At 46.9% G+C, this 18,524-nt stretch overlaps 1 protein-coding gene across 1 annotated transcript in view; it reads left to right on the top strand.

The window, feature by feature from the left end:
- Positions 1–12,784, top strand: part of IGSF9B (immunoglobulin superfamily member 9B) — a 51,329-nt gene extending 38,545 nt beyond the window's left edge. Inside the window, exons 19-20 of the mRNA XM_032595037.1 lie at positions 5,925–6,046; positions 8,633–12,784. Of these exons, the coding sequence (XP_032450928.1) occupies positions 5,925–6,046; positions 8,633–8,841 (331 nt within the window). The 3' untranslated portion in view covers positions 8,842–12,784. The remainder of the gene's footprint in view (positions 1–5,924; positions 6,047–8,632) is intronic.
- Positions 12,785–18,524: the final 5,740 nt, after the last annotated feature.

Here is an 18,524-nt window from a genome sequence, read left to right as displayed (position 1 = left end):
CCTTCTGCCCTCAGGCATAGCACCACGCCTTTCCTTCCTAGACCCCTGCAGAGACTCAGATCTTCCCCTCGGGTTGCTGGTCCCTCACAGTCTTCTTGGGATCTTACTAATATTCTCAAGGAGCACAGGGTTGGGGTGTGGCCCAGTTCCTTCTCTCAACAGCTGGGTCTTCCTTAGGACCAGGTCGCCTGTAGTCCTGTGAGGGCAAGGGCAGGGAAATGTCACCACTTCCCATGTTCCTTGCCCTCTATAGCTCATTCTTGGTTGTTACAGGACTGAGATGTGGACCTCGCCTTCAGGCTTACATAGCTTCCAAGGTCCCTGTAGTAGTCACTCCTGATCTCCTTGGGTCACAGCTCTAGGGTCTTGGGAGGATCTTCCCAGGGAGAGAGGACAGGCTTCCCCTGGGCAGGAAGAAATTGAGCAGTAAAGCACTGCGCTCTGCTCTCCACTGAGGTTGGTCCTCTTCTGGCATTCTCCCAGGTGGAAATCTAGGAACTTGGGCATTTTAGAAGGGTATTGAGTCCCTTACAGAGGCTTAGGGTCACCTGAGACTCACTGTCTCTCATGGTGACTAAGATACTTTTTTTTCCATGGACACCATTGGCTGTACTTCTGGGAACAAGCAGTGTGGAGTCAGGAGAGCCTCCTGGTTTCTCTAGGTGAGAAGCATCTGCATCCCTTGCCCACCTAGTGATGTCAAGGGAGGCTGATTATCCAAACTCAGAACTATAAATCTTCAGTCATAAGAGTGGCCTCCCATAAGGAGGACTGGGATGCTGTGCCATTTCTTTATGATCTGTAGCTATAAAATTGTAGCAGCCAAGAGGCCCTGGGATCGTGTCTGCTGCTGGTTGGGTGCCACAGTGCAGCCATTAGTACTGGAGAGAGCAGGGAGGGTGTCAGGAAGTAGTTATGAGCCTTCCTTCATGAGGAGCCTCCTGTGGCCTACTGGGTGGGTGCTCCAGGGGATGGTGACTGGACCATCCTCCACCTTCATTACTCTCTCTCCCTGAACCCTAGTTATGACCCCTCTGTCACGCCCAGAGAGGTGATAGCACCAAGACCAGTTCTCACTCCTCTCTTGGAAAATGCCTGGACCTCATTCCCCATTGTTACTGCCATTCCCCTCACCCAGCTGTTGATCCCTGTCTCCACAATGTCCCTGCTGTGCCAGGTCTGAGAGCTGAGCTATCATACTCTGCTGTGGCAAACCCAGAAACCAAGGGCAGCGACGAGGGAGATTTGGTTCCTTGGGGCCTGGCCAGTATCCCCAGCCTAGGAGAATAAAGTGCTTCCCGCAGCCTCGGAGTTAGACCTTGATGGTGCTGGGCAGCAAGAGCCACCGCTCACTCCTGCTTGCTGAGAGCTCCCTGGGCGCGGTAGCTGCTGGGGCCATTGGGAAGCGTCAGGCTCCTCTTCAGACGCTGTCTTCATGCTGCGCCTTTGCATGTGTCTCCACTCGGTCTTGCTTGGAGAAGATGTGACACGTCTTGTCTACGTTCGTTCTCGCTCTGTTCCTGTTTCCTTCAGTCTCTCTCCTGTTCCTTTTCCCCAAACCTGCAGTTGTCTTCCCGCCTCTCCTCCTCCTCTCTCTCTCCCCTTTTTCTCCTCTTCCCAACTCCCACCTCAGAGCGGGGAGTTGTATTGAGTGGACCTGCCCCTTCTGTGGCCGTCTGGGAGGCTAGTGCTTCTCTCGGCTCCCTCTCTCATACCAGTAGCAACCCTCTTCTCACACCACCCTTGAATCCCCTGTCCTGTTAGTGCCGACTTTGGCCTCTAATCAGGTGGGTCTGGGAGGATGGATGGGCCCCCTTTTCCTGGGTGAACTGCGGGAAGGAGCTCCCATTTGGAAACAAATCTCTCCTGAGTTCTGAGGCCAAACACTGAGTTCTGACCCCACTAGAAAGTGGGGTGGACGCTGGGTGGACGCTGACCTCCACAATCCTGGCTTTCTGCTTTGTATATGGAGAATGAAGTGACCTTTTTCCTGGCTATGCCTCATATGTGAGTGGATTTCCTCAGCCTCTGCTCTAGTCTAAGGTCAGACAAGCAGAGTCTGCTGTCAGGCAATCATGAAGAGGATGAAAACGCTCCTTAAATCACTGCCTCTGCTGACTGGGACGGGCAGCTGCAAACTGTGTTGGAATGGTCAGCCCTCAGGGCAGTAAGAGTGGGAAATGTCCCATGGATTTTAACTTTTCTGTCCTGTGGCTCTGCCTGCTTTTTGAACCTTTTTGACTGTGTCTTTTCTTCACTATTCTGGGTAAGCACAGAGCTAAGCAACCAAGGCCCCTGGGCTAAATGATTGTGATTTGGGTTTCATATGGATTTTATGAAAAGAGAGAGAGAGAGAAAGTGAGAAAGTAAATTCCAGGCATTCTTTGGTGGTTCTGAACTGCAGAGAGACATCACTGGGACAGAGCACTGGAGATTAGGGGAAACCCCATATGACAAGGAAGATCCAGAAAATCCCTTAGGCTTTTAGACCTCATATTCTTACTTCCTGGGAGAAGGAGAGCCCCAGAATTTGCTGGATTTTAGAAGAATTGAGTTTGGGAAGAGAACTGTGACCTCCATTTCTTGGAGAGCCCAGGGTTGGATGCTGTTCTAACAGGGTAACCTACTGGTCAACCTCAAATTCACGTACCAACTTTATTCCAGGGATAGGATGAAGTTGCTTAACCCAAGCTTCCCACTGTCTTGAGAGACACCATCACCCAAATGTCATTATCTGATAGTTCCTGCTGTGAGCTTGACTGGGGATAAGGTCACCCTTCCTAGAAAAGAGAGGCAGTTTGATTCCAAAAGGCTTTACATGATGCAGGTAAAGTTTGTTGGACCACATTCCATGTGTCTTTTCTGTATAATTTGCTTAAAATAAAGATCCATTTTACACCCCACCCCTTCCAGACACACTTGCTTTTATTTTATTTTTTTCTCCTGCATCCATAGAGTGTCTTGGTACCTCGAGGAGCCTTCTGTCATGTTTCTGTGTTTGAGCCCTGAGCCCAAAGCAAAAACAGGTGGACAGCAGGTGTCCTGGAAGGGCTGGAGCTTGGCTGTTTCACAAGGGAAATTTGGCTTATCCTTCTCAATGGATCATTACCGTTTGGGAATTTTTGCTTGAAGATATAACATCAGTCAGCTTTTTCCAATCCCTGGTCTGTCTTACCCTGACCGTGCCACTGAAACGGAGATTGTCAATGACTATAACAGCAGAGCACACTGATTTCTCAGGTGAGGTATGGAAGCACTGTTTTTCTTTTAGATAGATTCTGTACCTGTTTTCTTTAGGAAGAAGTTAGAAGAGCAGTTTAGCCTAATGTTGAGAATCTTGGCTCTATCACATAATAACTGGATTATCAGACAAGCTGCTTAACCCTCCACATTAAGTTTCTCCCTATGAAAAAAAATAGGATCAGTATAGAATATACCTTTTAAGGTTGTTGCAAGGATTAAAGAGAACTATTGTAAAAAACATAGATCAGTACTTGACATGGTAAGTGGTAAATAAATGCTATATAAGGGAAATGATAAAAGTAATGATATGTTAATTTTCATATATCTCTGGATGTTTTACCTGGCTTGGAGAATCCCTAGGAATTTTCGGGGCATCCTGAACCAGTTTCTCTTATGCCCTCATAGGTCACCCTGGATTATGTCATTTAAACACTGCTCTCTGGGTCCACTTGCTTGTCGTATGCCTCTTCAGACCATGCATCATTCACCTTGTGTGGTCTTTCTGAAAAGGCTGGCCAAGACCAGGGGAGAGGTAAACTGAATGGGCAGATTCATACCTTTGATTTTCCTTTTAGGCAGCTGAAGAAGTTCTAGTCAAGGATGAGAAGGGGGTGAGGACATTCTACCAGCAGTGCAAAGTCATGCTCCCTCATACCCTGGCCATCTCTACCCTTTGCCTGCCTTCCAGATTCCCTGGCAGCAGCACCTGCTATATAGGATCTCTGTGGGTAGAGTTTAAAAGAGGAGGGGAGGGGCGCCTGGGTGGCGCAGTTGGTTAAGCGTCCGACTTCAGCCAGGTCACGATCTCGCGGTCCGTGAGTTCGAGCCCCGCGTCGGGCTCTGGGCTGATGGCTCAGAGCCTGGAGCCTGTTTCCGATTCTGTGTCTCCCTCTCTCTCTGCCCCTCCCCCGTTCATGCTCTGTCTCTCTCTGTCCCAAAAATAAATAAAATTTGAAAAAAAAAAATTAAAAAAAAAAAAAAAAGAGGAGGGGATGGGGAATTGGTGGGTTGGGGCTTTGGGGATGGAAGACTGACTTCTATTGGTGAGTTAGACTTCTCTACGAGATGAGACCATGTGTTGCCTGTGTGTGCATGTAGGTGGGGCCCCCTAGCCCTGTGCTATCAGGGGGAAATCTACAAGTTGTTTCTGACCTGAAATTTGGAGGCGAGTCTTGATACTTTATTTACTAAAAGACTGTGGACTGATGATATCCATCAAAGAAGATGGAGGTTGCTTCATTGCCAGTTAATTCAGGAAACCCCAGAGACCAGAGTCTTATCAACAATTAGTCTGTAAGTTTTTTCTTCCTTCATCCCCACAAATGTGGCCAATACTGGGGAGATGGGGCTGCAGACCTCCCATCCTGCTGTCATTTGTTGTTCGATCTCAAATTGCTTGTTGCTCACCACTGGGGACTTCTTTTCCCCTCACAGGGTTGGCTGTCCTACTCCCTTTAATCAGAATTTACCCAAAACCAGTTGTGACGGAGATGGAAAAAGGAGATGTGGGGATTGAGGAAGAGTGTGATTCACCTCAGTCCACCATGGTCCTAGAATGTCCCTACTTCCCTGATGGTGTGCTAAAGCCAGCACCGGCGGGAAAGAAAGAGCGACTCCTCTCTCTCTCCCTTTATTCCTCAGGCTCTGAGTTTGGCTTACTTTGAGAAGAAATGACATTTATAACATACAAGTCTTCTAGATTTGCTTTTATGACTTTTGAAAAATTCTCTCCAGTATGCACAGATTGTCACAGACAGTCCATTCTCCCAGCTACCTTTGGTTCCCTTTGTCACATGGGCTGCACAGGCTCCAGTCAAATTGTGGACTTTGTTCTAACCTCGTAGTTGATCCATCAGGCAAATGACAGCATCCATTCTGCAGCTGGGGGAGAAGGAGAGACTGATATACATGGTGTCTCTCCCAGCCCTGGTTTCTCTACTGAATCTTAAAATGTAGAGATTCACTAGACACTTGCTACTGATGGCAAGGAATTTGGACGCTAACCATCATAATCTATTTTTACCTTTTATTTGCTTACATGGCTGATGGCATCTGAGCCTAGATTGCAGAAGGCCAGGGAGACACTCCTGCTGCAATGTTGGTAGATGGCAAGTATCTGTTACTTTTAGCTGCTGGGGCTCCGCCTGCCTTTTATAGATGGAGAGGAAGAAGCCCAAAGAAGCTGGGTTTTATGCACCTCCATCTCACTTGATATTGGGTTTCTCATTTAGACCTGGCCTTCTCTTTTTGGAGGAGGACAATTAATTGGGGTGGGATTACTCACCTACTGCTTTAATCTGCCTTTTTACTTTTCACTTAAAGGTCTTGCTTGTGAGGATTTCTGAGAGCTTTGGACATTGAAGCTGCTTTCTTCTCTGACCTTCCTCCTCCATGTTTGAGTGATATGGGCTGGGGCTCACTATTAAAGTTTCTCTCTCCCTCTCTTAGGTCTTTTGGTTTCCATCTGAGGTAGGCCTCCCACTGCTGGAGCTTTCTACTGGGTTTTCTCCCTTCCAGGAGCAATCAAGAGGCTGATGTCAAGGAAACATTGTGGATACCTGGGACTCCATAGAACTGTACTCCGTCCTCCTGTGGGTCGGCTATGTGGTTTTCTTCCAGCCCCTCTTCAAAAGCTTCCTTTTCTGGGAGCTGACCTGTGCCTCTCTAATTGTCCCTTCCAGAACACATCCACCTGCACCTGGGCATGCTGCTGCACCTGAGAGGCTGGAGGCTCTGAAATACCAACGGATAAAGAAGCCCAAAAAGTCATCCAAGGGCTCTTCGAAGTCAAAGAAACGATCCGGTAAACGGCGGATTCTCTCTTTCCAGTTCTCTCTGCCTTTATTATGGGATTGTTTGGCTCAGGATCCCAACCTTGGGTTTTCTCTAGAATTAAAAAAATTTTTTTTTAATGTTTATTTTTGAGAGAGAGAGAAAGAGAGAATGACACAGAGTGCAAGCAAGGGAGGGGCAGAGGAGGGAGACACAGAATCCGAAGCAGGCTCCAGGCTCCAAGCTTTCAGCACAGAGCCCGATGTGGGGCTCAAACTCATGAACTATAGATCATGACCTAAATAGCATATTTTTTTTTTAGCATAAATACCATAAATAGCATATTTTCTTTTCTTTTTTGTAATATGCCTTTTGGAAATATCCCTATCTCCTTATATATTTCTTCTCTATTATTTCAGACCTTTTAGTTGGACATGGGAATTATGGGGTCCTACTCAGTGCTTAAGGGACATTGTGGCATGGACCCAGCCTCTGCTGGATGACCAAACTTTTCTCAGTGAGATAGAATGAAATCTCCTTACCTCGTATAAAGGACATTTCCATTGAAATATGTCTGTTTATCCACCAGTGATAGATGGCTTCTAAGATTGTGCAAAAATAATTCAGCCCTTTTTTACACTTAGAAAACCCTTTAATATTTATCATGTACTTTTTACCAATAGTTTTAGGAATCTTATGATAGGCTGTCAAAAAAAGACAGCTGCACAGTTTCCTTGCAGATCTTTAATAATCACTGGAGAGTAACTTTCTTTGGAGACTGGGAAAGTGTCCTGCAGAGGCCCCTGGACTCTCTGGAAGACAGTGAGCACTTGTCTCTCAGTTAGCCTTTGGGTGGTGCTATTATCCTATTAGTTTATAGATGGGAGTCCTGAGGCAGAGAAGAGGAAGAAGCTTTTTTTTAGGGTTTGGGTGAGAAATTGAGCCCAAAGCCGAATGTTCAACCTATTTAAGCTCATTGCAGTTGAAGACACATGTACCCACTACGTACATATCTATTTTTTTTTTAACAAAAAGAGCCACATCAGTTTTTTTCCCTCTTGTTCTGTTACAGTGTCCTGTGCCCCATAATATGTTGATGGCTCCCAAATGTTTTTAGCCCCAGTCTCTTCCATAAGCACAAGTCTCATATTTCCAGTTGTCTGTTGAACATGTGCTTAGATGTTTTATAAGCCTTTGAAATGTCCAAAATAAAGTTATTGATTATCCTCTCCAAATCTGCATTTCTTCACTTCTCCCCCAACCTCACAAATGGCACTGCTGCCTACCTCACTGCTCGGGCTCCTTCAGCCTTGCTTTTCTTGCTCTCACGTGTCCTGTGCAATCTACTTGGTAAGGTCTGCAGGCCCAACTTTTAGTATATCCTAAATCCACCTCAACTGCTAAAACTAAATTCTGAGTTACTCTCATCCCCACCCTGATTATTGCCTCACTGGTTATCCTGCTCCATCCTCGCTCCTTCTATAATATATTCTACACCCAGAAACTGAAGTGATCTTTAGAAAATGTAATAGCATCCTCTTTCAGCCATGGCAGTGTGCACACACACATGCACACATGAACACATGAACACACACCTGATTAAAACCTTCCAGAAATTTCCTGCTGCAACCAGAGCAGATTTCAAACTGCTTACGATACTCTTCTCTGTCTTTCCTGTCTCTGTCCTCTGTTCATTCTGCTTCATCTGCAATAGCCTTCTGTCTTTGAAATGTGGCACATTGGCTCTTAACCCAGGGGTTTCACATTTGCCCTTCCTTCTGTTGGTAACACTTCTCCCTCGGAGCTTCAGAAGGCTCCATTTAAGACTCAGGCATGACTCCTTCCAAGAGTAGAAGTGTGTATCAGTCATTGGCTCTCACATGGCCCTGTTTTCAGCTTTCTTTGTGCTGCTATCAGTATCTGAAAATTTCATTTCTGTATTTTTTAAGTCTGTAATGTTTGTTTCTTCCTCCTCACCCCACATTTAAGTATAATCTTCTAGAAACCCAGCGCTTTACTGCCTTTTCTGCAGAAGGCCCATGAGGCACAGGAGTGGCCCTAGAAGTCTTGGAAGCGCCAGGCCGGGTTCTATTGCAGGGATTGAAATCTTGGGCAAAGTCCACCATTTCTGGGGGGGGGGGGGCAGGGGAGGGGTGAAAAAATGAGTCCCAACCCATTCTTAGATACCTTGATCCCCAACACCTAGAATGATGCTTGGTACCCAAGTGGCACTAAAAAAGAAATACTGATATTACTGTAATAAAAATAAAAGTATTTCTAGTAACTACTAGATAACAGATTTAAACAAATATACTAAATATTAAATAAAAGATTAAAAAATGCCAATTGACTAGACCTATCCTACTATCCTACTTTCTCAGCTCAGTACAAGCAGGGAGCAAATGTATGTGGTTGGTTACCCATATAACCAACATGGGGATCTCTGCTATAGTGGCCTCCAGGCCCTGCTACACTCAGCGATTCTCGCTGTCATACTAGAAAGCCAGGATAGGTGTCCCAGCAGATGAAAAAGGTGAGTGTGTGAGGTGACAATCTTCCTTTTCACCCACTTTATTTTCTTCCCATTTGTTTGGTGCACCTGTTCCCTTCTCTCTAGACGGTTCTGCCTCCCAGGCTCAGCAGCTTCCAGACTCCCAGGTTCTGTGGCCCGATGAAGCCGTCTGCCTCCGAAAGAAGAAGAGACACTCTCGGCCTGACCCTTTTGCCCGCCTCTCAGACCTGTGCCACCGCCAGCTTCCAGAAGACCAGACGGCGATTCTCAACAGCGTGGATCATGATGACCCTGGCCATGCCACCCTGCTGTGACACGACACAACTCTAAGTGTTCCCTGAGTGGCAGTGCTGGGCTGAGGGGCAAGGGAGGATGAGGGTGTGCCAGCAGGCAGGCAGTTTCTGGGGCTGCTCTGACCTTTGTTCTGTTCATTCTGCCTCTGGCCAGAGTGGAACCTCTGAACCCTGGCCATCCGGTCTCACTTTCGGGACAGAAGGCCAGGGGCAGACCTGTAGGTAGAGATCAGAAAGTGAACCAGGGACAGGGAGAGATCTGCCTCCTTCCCACCTCTCCCCTCTTCCCTGGCTTGATTTTTCTCACCTCTTCAAATATCTTTGGAAGTGAAGAAGGGGAAAGCAATGGCTTTTACTGCTCTCTGCTTGTGTTTCAGTTTCTCAAATCCTGGAAGAGGGCTGGACTTCCACCCCATCTTCCAAATCTACATATATATAGATATAGATACAAATGCATATGTATGTAGTTTGTGGGCTTCTCTATGTATATATATGTACATTGAAGCAAAGTGCTGTTTATTTCTGTGGTCAGTGAAGGAAGGAGGTAGAGGGCAGCATACTGCTGGGGTTTGTGAGTAGGACTGGCTGAGAGCCAGCTGGGCATCTGATATCCGTCCTGGGTATTCTTCCTTCTGAAACAGGATTCATGGCTTCTCAGCTGAACTCTACCTTCTCCTGTCCAGAGCAGAAATGGGTCTTCCAATGCTTTCTAGCTGCCTGCTTTGGGGGTTCAGCAATGAGTTACCACAGAACTAAACACAAGCCTTTATTTCTTGGTTCCTGGGTGAAGAAAGGGTAGCCAGCAAAAGGGCCAGACTGGCATCTTTCTTCCTTCCACAGTTTGTCCCATGCTGCGGAAGTAGAAGCTGCTTAGCAGTGGGGCCAAGAAGCAGGTCCTGATGCACAAACTCGAGCTGATTCGTCAGTCCCCTTTGGTCCAGCCAGGGCCAGAAGCCCTGTGGCCAAAGGGCTTCCCGTTCTGGAGCCATCTGTTCTGAACACCAAGCTGCCGCGGCTCTATTTATATCCTGCCTCTGGCTCAGCACCCTCTGGAGCGCTGCTCCAAAGGCACTGATTGGATTCCTCCTTTCCTTTTGTGGGAGCTAATTCCCCAGATTGATTAATTGCCACTTGTGGGGAGCCCGCCTGCGTCTCCTTTCCATCTCTCCACATGCTGCCTGCAGACTCTTCTTTGCCCTGGGCCCTCCTGCATTCCGTGGACCCAAGCTCCAACAGGATGGGATCACATGAAGCTAGGGTGCCTCAGATTTCCAGATTCTGGGGCAACTCTGGATCCCCTCTCTTCCCTCAGTTTTATTTCTGTGGAACTGGCTGAGGCAAAGGGATGAAGGTAGAAGGGTTATAGGTAGGGGCCTGGGTTCTGGTCCTTTTTCTGCCAAAATCTTGTCCTAGTTCAAACTATTAGCACCCAGAAGCTTCTGTGCAGTCATCTTACAGTGACTAAAGATGCATCTCCAGTAAGATAATGGTGCTGCCCAAGAGCAGGACAGAAGGTCCTGAAGATGGATAGGGGTGCATCTGCTCTTTCCCTTCTTCTTATGCAGGAGCCTGTGTTCTGACTACCTGGGAATAAAGGTGGCTGTCAGGTTCCTTGAAGTATTTCCTTCTTGGTGCTGTTGTCTTGGTGGGTTTGGGGACATCTACCCCTCCCCAGTTACCTGCTTGGATGTTGGCCAGGTCAAAGCTCTAGAGGCTTCTGCTGGTCTCACTGCAGTTGTGACTGGTTTAGCCCACATGACCTCAGCAAGGGGGGCTCTGAGAGCTGGGGAGCTTCTCCCTGCTGGGAACTTCCATCTTAGGGAATGGATTCTTCTCTGCCACACAAGCCCCGGTGCTTCCTTTATCTTGCCTAGAGAGTGGGGACCAACTCCACTTTTGGGGTCTGGCTACATGCCACATAGCCATGGTTCCTTTCTAAGGGCAGTGAGTCATGGTGACAGAGGTGGGAGAGGGCAGTTTCTGGCCCTCATCTTGTTGACTGCCCCACTGCTCTGGACTGGGCCTTGTACCCTTGGGGTGGAGCCTCAACCTTCTGGCCAATGCACTTCTTCTGGCATCCAAGACCACTTTACCACCAGGTGGCAGTTCCAGCAAAACAGAAAAGCAGAGGTCGGGTGACTGTCTGCTTTTCAGAGGCAGCACTACCTCTGCCACCGTGCCCGATAAGTGACTCACTGAGTACCTCTCCTAGGACATGCAGGGAATGGACATGGGTCTCATACCAAGTCAGTTTGAACCCTCTCTGGGCATGTTGTTTGCCAACCAGGGTGGATCCTGGATGAAATGTGAATGTGGGATGCCAGGGCTGAAGGACTTCAGGGTGAATTGGGCCAATCTTTCTGAGCCCTGCGCTTGGAATTCTAGGTCCTGAGCTTACAGAAGAGGAGAAGATGGGGTGGAAGGCTTTGCCATTTTAGGGTGTCCTACAAGACTGAGAGCCTATCTCTGGGCTGAGGTGCCTCAGACTACAGCTGTGCTTTCCCAAGCGAGCCATCTCCAGGGACCCCCAGTGAGCCATATCCAGGGCTAACAAAGGTGCTGACTCCTGTCTTCTCTTCTTCCTCTGGCAGTGCACCTTACCTCAGCGCATCAGACCAAATGGTTGGAGCTGTGCTTTTTTGCTGGCCACTGAGTGGCAACTATGCTGGGACATCCCTAAGGCTAGGGAAAGGACACATAGCCAACCTAACCTTTTGACAGCCTCACACTCATTTCTCCTCCTAAGAGGGCTTCCTTCTTGTGACAGTGTCCTTGAAGGCCAGCAGCCTCCCTGCAGCCCTGGGAGCTATTTCAGTCCTTCCTTTAAGGGCTGTGGTGGGAATTGGCAGAATACAGTCCCCTTTGTCCCTCTGATGGAGGGTAAAGATGTCACAGGCACATGCTTCCATGCTGGGTGTGTGCGCATGCGTGTGAGGGCGTGGTTGTGAACATGTGCATGATGGGGGTCTAGCCTTTTCTTGGGACCAAATGTCCTTTGTACTCTGCACTTGAACAATGGCGATGTGCACTTTTGAGCTTCCTAGGACTTTCGTGCTCCACTCTGTGGGTGATCAAACGTCCTCCAGACTTCCTCTTTTATGGTCTGGTAGCTTTGCAGAAGAAGCAACTCAGATAAAAACCTATTCTTGTGTCTCAGACTTTTGCCTATCCATTCATTCCACACCTTGACTGGAAACTGATTGTTTCAGGGTTAGGTGATTCTCAGACCAGGGAAAGGATTAAATGATTCTCAGAGGAGCCTGAGGCTGAAAGCACTTAGGGGGATCTGAGACTACAATTGTTTGAGGGGGAATAAATGAGCAATAAGGAGAAGGTGAATTCTGTTTCTTGATTGCTGGCTGACCACACTGAGTGGGTTTCATGGCTTGTGTGGGGCCTTGTGTGTGTATCATTGTTTGTGGCCCAGCTCAGCACATGCTAGTGAGCCCTGCCGCCATATCTCCCTTGTGACTTTCCTTGAGAGATGGGGGTTATGAGAGGCCTTGGGAGATTCCACTTTCTCTATAGGCAGTCTGCTTCATCCCACAGGGCTGGTGAGGTCTGTGCCCCATTTAGAAGAGGGGCCTATGTCCCATGATCATGCTCTAGGGGGCATCTCAAGCAGGGGTAGACTGGGGTGAGTAATTATTAATATTTTTCAGTGCTCTCTGTCTTTATTTTGATTTGGGATCTAAAATATTTAGGATTAAACTGATTCCAGTTGTTTCCCTGTGTCCTTTTTATGCAGAAGACACTGGGTAGGGTTCAGATGTGGAATTTCCTGATGAGTTTGGTTTTTGTTTTAGCTCATTTGAGTTTTTGCTGAGTTGACAAAACAGTAGCTTCAAGGGAGAAACAGACTTCACCAAGTCAGGGTGACTTTGCCACTTCCTAGGATTAAAATCCATGGCTGAGGTGTGTGTGGCTGGAGCTGTTTCTTCCAGTTTTGTTAGAAAAGCCTTCTGTGGGGTTGGGGTGGGCTGGGGGGTGGGGGGAGAATTGTACATAAAGTACATTTTATTACTACATAGAAACATAAGGAAAGAGAAGCTAATGGTTAATCTTGGGCTTGCTTTGCTTGCATGTAAAGGAGCTTTGGGCACCATCACAGGGATTTCTGGGGAGCAGCAGGAAAGAGTCAAAGGGTAGAGATGGGTGGGAGTGAGGGGCAGCTCCCCTGAGTGCATCCCTACTTCTCCCCTGGGGAAGAGTGTACATTTTCACCAGCCATTCTAGGCCAGCTCTGCCTTCTTACCTTCTCCAAAATAAAAAGGAGGCAGGCTCCAGCAGGCTATAGGCATGGAGCCCCATGGGGCTATGCTTATTGCTTTTGGGAGAGGGTCTAGATCTAAACTGAATGAGGGAATTGATCAGATGGGGTGTTTTCAGGAAGGGGATTTAGAGAGTTGGAGCATAGAAAGGAGGTCGAATTCTTTAGCCAAGTGTCTATAAGGCTGGAAGGGGAATAGAGAGCTAGGTTGATCATGGAGTAGAAGGTGGGGATCCTGGGATAGGACAGTAAGGCCAGAGCCAGGGGACATCAAATCTTACCTTTCTCTATGGAGCATGTGATAACTTAGTTACTCCTAAGGGTGCAGTATACAAGTCGGGGGTCATCCCAAGAAAAGAAAGAGGAGCAATTGCCTGGGATGGGGCAGGCTGGGGAGTGGTAGCTTTGAAGATCATTTGGGGGATAGGTGTGGAAGACTGTTATAGTCATTGAAAAAAGACTGTGGAGTAGGACCTTAGCGCATAGGCCCAGACTGGATCTTGGAAAAGATCTTGCTTCATAGCTGGACTTCCTTACTTCTTCTAGAATTAGCCTATAACACTAAGTGCCCAAACCAAACATGGACATATTCTCTGTGATGTATTTCAACTTCATCTGTTTGTTTTCAGGGGTTCCTCAGGCCCAAAGCTGGGAGACTTGTCTTGAGATCCCCATCATATTGCTAGCTCTGTGTCAGTAGAGAAAGAGGAAGACTCATTCTCATGAGCTTCATGTGTTTGTGTTCATAAGCAGCAGTGGCAGGTGGCCTTTTCCTTCTCTCCCATGATCTTAAATTGCTTATAAGACATTGTTGCTCGTGGTGGAGTGGAGGGATTAGGGTTGCTTTTGCATTTGTCATCTTTTCTTCTTGGGGCACAGAGACTGCCTTCAGACCATGAAGCCACCCAGTGGCTTCATACCTAGAGGTTTTGTCCTCCTCACTTTCTCCTCCTTTGACAAGGTGAGGCCACCAGTCTGATTGCCATAGAAGGATGAGAGAGTTTCACCCTGAAGTGAGACCAGCTATTCCTTTGTCCTCTTTGATGTCTTCCTCCTTTCAGATCAAGAGGCAGAATTAAAAATCTCTTCTTTAGAAGAAGTCAATAGGGACCAAAGCTCAGGTTGGACTTCAGCCCTCTTAGCACCTTGATGTTTGGTTAGGGAGGGGTATCCATTGCCATCCCTCCCTCAGACTAGTTGTGGAACTACACTGGTCCAATCCTTTATTTCTGGCTCCCCCCACAATCTGTACTTTCAAATAAGTCTTTCATGAACAAATATAACATTCCCACCAGATGTTCTGTGTTTGGGGGTGCTGAGAGGGTAGAAGTGTTTTCTAACCTCATTTTAAGCTGATCAAATAATTCCCAATAGATTAAGTCTGATCCAAAGACAGACCTAAACCCAAGGGTTTCTGGGTAGGATAAGGAAAAAATAAGCATCAGTGCACATATCATTAATGGTTCACCACACCTTATAGAAGGAAGAGTCAGAGTATCTTGATTAATAAATACTTGGGTCGGACCACAGCCAGCAGTTGAAATCATGTAGGTATTCCCTTCTGTGGTGGGTATGTAATAGCAGTTAGGGCTCCTGTATAGGGCTGATAGAATAATTGCCAGTTTTGGAGCACTGGCTGGGAGAGCTAGATTGGGGAGTTAGAGTGGTACAAATTCTCAGTTCCTATCCCTGGTCCCTTGGCTGTTTGCCTTTCCGCTAGATGGGGATGTGAATGGCTGTCTGGGCCTAATGTTCTTTTTGGTCTTGAAGAAGTGTGCTCTGCCATTCCCACCTCTTCCTGGATTTCCTGGATTCATTTTAGGAACTAGGGCAAGCTTTCCACCTCCACCCCATATACATACCAGTTAGGTCTTTCCTTCCCCACTTCTTTATGGCTCCAGGGATCCTGACCTTGTGCATGGTTTATGATGGGGAGGTGGTTGGGTAGGGAAGGGAATCTGGGAGGGGAGACAGTTTGGGCTGGGAGGAGTGGTTACATTTTCAGCCTTAGAAATACTGAAAGCATGCTTTTGGGTGATGTTTGAGGTTTTCACATAGTAGATGAATGTTGACACATAGGGCAAATGTTGACCCTCCTCAGGGGTGATGAGGGCTTAGGGGCTTTTTGCTTCCTTTGGTCCTAGGACACCTATAAAAATTCATTTCGGATGGAGGGGAGTAAACCCCCTCATGGTTATCTACAATCCTTCGAAGGCAATTGTCAATCATTCTATCAATGAATATTTATATTGCCTACTATGAACAATGAGAGGTCTGTCATGAGTAGACAGTGTCCTGGCTGGGTCAGAGAAATGGGGCTGTCTCACCTGTCCCTCTGCAGTTGCCAGACCATCTCCTTGGTCGCCAGCCCCAGCCAGCTATCTAGTCTGTGTTCCTTTCCTGGGCTCAGGAAGTAAGGGTATATGTGGGTGTGAGAGTGTGTGTGCTGTATGTGTGTGGGTGTGAATGGGTGTGGTGTGTTTTGGTGGTGTGTGGGTGTGTGGTGTGTGTTTGTGATGCGATATGGATGTTTTTGTTAGGTGTGTTTGTGGTTGTGTGTGTGTGTGTGTGTGTGTGTGTGTGTGGTATGGTATGTGGTGTGTGTGGTGTGGGATGTGTTGGTGGTTTGGGGTACATGTGTGTGGTGTGTGGTATGTATGTGTATATGTATAGGTTTGTAAGGACACACTAATTTGCCTGAGTAGCATCAGGCCTAGATGACCCTCTTTTTGGTTGACTCTTTGATAGGCAACTTCTGTTTAGGTAGGAGGGCGAAATTAGTAATATACCATCTTTAGTGTATTTTTTATGGAGATTGTATATAAAATTATATAAGTACATAAAATTTGTTCTATTTTAAGGAGAGGGAAACTTATGTAAGGGGAGGGTGGGTACAAGGATCAGATGTAATAGTTGAGTGTGGGAGGCTTCAGGCAAGTGGGGCATCTGGGGAGTGGGAAGTGGTAGGACAGGAGACTCAAGCTGGGCAGGAGGAGTGGGGCTCATGCCCTCGGCACACATATATAAATATACAGAAAACCTATATAAAGTCTAGCTAGCTAGCTTATCTATATATCTATATATCTATATGAAGTCATAGTTTGCTTTATTTTTGTACCTGTGCTTAGAGATGTTTTGAGCAGGACCGCCTTCCCCAGGTGGTCTGGAATACTAGCTCATGCCTTGATGCCCCCACCTTCCCTATCCTTCCTCTATGCTTCTTTTCCTTTGAAACACTGTTCAGAGTAGCTTGGGTCTTTCTGATGGAAATGTGTGTATATGAAAATTTTTTAAAATAACAAAACAAATAATCCACTTGCAAAAAGGACAAGTGAACTGAGGGTTGTCAGGAAGCTGTTGGATCTGATAGCCCCAAAGAATCAGGACCCAGTGTCTCTTGTCACTGGGAAAGGACACTGAGGCTTGAACGCTTTGGCACAGGTGCTTAATGCAGTGAAGATGGGGAGCTGAAGACTGTGAATCTCTCCTCTTACTGCTGGGGTTGGTACTCAGTTCCTCTGAAGGAATCTGGCTCAGCAGCCTTAGAAAGGAGAAGGTTGTGATTACCTGCAGGCTTACAGCAGTACTTGTTCTGGTTGTAGCACCTTGATTCAAGCACTCCTGGAAGATGTGGCAGTGAGAGGGAGGCATCTTGAGAGAGCTTTGCCAGGCTGACTGTATGGGCTCAGTCGTAGAGAACAATACCCTGGTCATTCTTGCTGCAGATTCTTGGAACTAGTGTGAATGTGATATCTAGTATAAATACATCATATATGCTTTTTCAGTTATTATTTTAATTGGAAAATAAGGTGTCATTGAAAATGGAATGGTCCAATCCTGTGACACTGAGGGGAGGATAAGGTGTGAGAGAAGAACTCTGGGCATGATGGGGAGGATGGGGCTGGGTGGAACCTCCTCCACCTGGCTTGGGACTTACAGAGCTGAACAGTATATTAGAAGAATTTCAGTCACAATTGGAGATTTTGGAGAGTGGGAGCTCGCTTGCATTGGAGCAGGACACTTTGTGTGGCCTGAAGTATACCTCTTTGAGAATTCAAGACCTCACATATGCTGCAAGGGCTCTGCACCTTGCAGCCTCAACAATTGTCTCTTGGGTGCTAGCTTTTTCTTCTGACTTGCCAAGAGCTCAGAGTGATGTGTTTGAAGCTGGTAAAGGGCCAGATGGTACAGGCAGCCAGGAGAGACTTGTGGCTGAAATCTCCCTGCTCTCATCCTGCTCATCAACTAAAAAAGGCAATACTAACCCCTCCTCCCCAACCAAAGTGTCGTGTTATCTAAGAGCTTTTGTCATTAGAGGGACTCAGATGCCTCAGCCTCTGGAATGGCTCTCTTACATTTTTGGGGTATTGTGGGAAGAGTAGGTTGGGATGGAGTTTGAGTCTGACTCCTGGCCCTATAATGTGGACCTTATAGGGCTCTGCCATTCACTCAGGCACTGTCATAGAGTCCCTGGGATTACTTGTTCAAAACACTTCTCATGTTCCAAGGACACTGAAGGAAAATGGGCTCTGTCTGCGGTAATGGAAGTGCTCCAATACCGAGTCCAATTGGTAATGTGTCCACCCTTGACTAACTTTTTCTGCAGTCTTCCAGGGAGGCCAAGGATACAGCCGGATGTTTCTTAGTAAGATTTTTCAGGGAGGTTGAGCAAGAGACAAAGCAGCACATTCTCTGTCCTTTCCCACTCACACCCTCCACCTTCTAACCTACCCAAGCCTTCACACAGAGTGCTTTCCATTGTTGGCATTGTTGGTTTTTTCTTTCTTTCTTTTTTTCTTTTTATTTATTTATTTATTTATTTATTTATTTATTTATTGGCTCTTAAATCAGTCATCCTTTCTTTCTACATAGATCCTGTCCCATTTCTGGTACTCATGCAACCAGCAGAATATGTCACTTTAACATCCCAGGCACTTCAGAGGGTTAGTACCATCACTAGATCTGCAGTTACTCTAAAACTCTACTTCTTCTCACATTATACTCAAGTCTTGATCCTTAGAATCCTCAGCAGCATCAAAGTACACAAGGTCAAAAGTCACCTGCACATTCCCATTTCATTCTTTAACCTCTAGTTGGACTCTTCATTTATGGAAGGAAAAATGACGACAAGGGACATAGCCCCTACCTTGAAATTTTAGAGCTTGGGAGAGGATGTAATGCTTACCTCTACCTTTTCCACAATCCTGGCCATAAGCCCTCAGAAAGATGGTGAAAAGGTAGGTAGACCTTAGAGGGGGAAAGGATAGATAGCCCAGTGTAGATCTCCAATTTCTCTGAAGAACGAGCCTTTCACAAAGGCACATGGAGCAAAATGGGTTGAGATCTGATTATATATGGAATAAAAATTTCCTGTCTTTGAACCTCTCCGTTCATGGGACAAGTTGGTGGGATGGGTGCTCTGATTAGGCCTGTG

This window comes from Lynx canadensis, chromosome D1 (genome assembly GCF_007474595.2).
Source record: "Lynx canadensis isolate LIC74 chromosome D1, mLynCan4.pri.v2, whole genome shotgun sequence".
NCBI classification, from domain to species: Eukaryota; Metazoa; Chordata; class Mammalia; order Carnivora; family Felidae; genus Lynx; species Lynx canadensis.
Note: the sequence above shows the minus strand (reverse complement) of the source record. Positions and strands in the feature narration are given on the sequence as shown.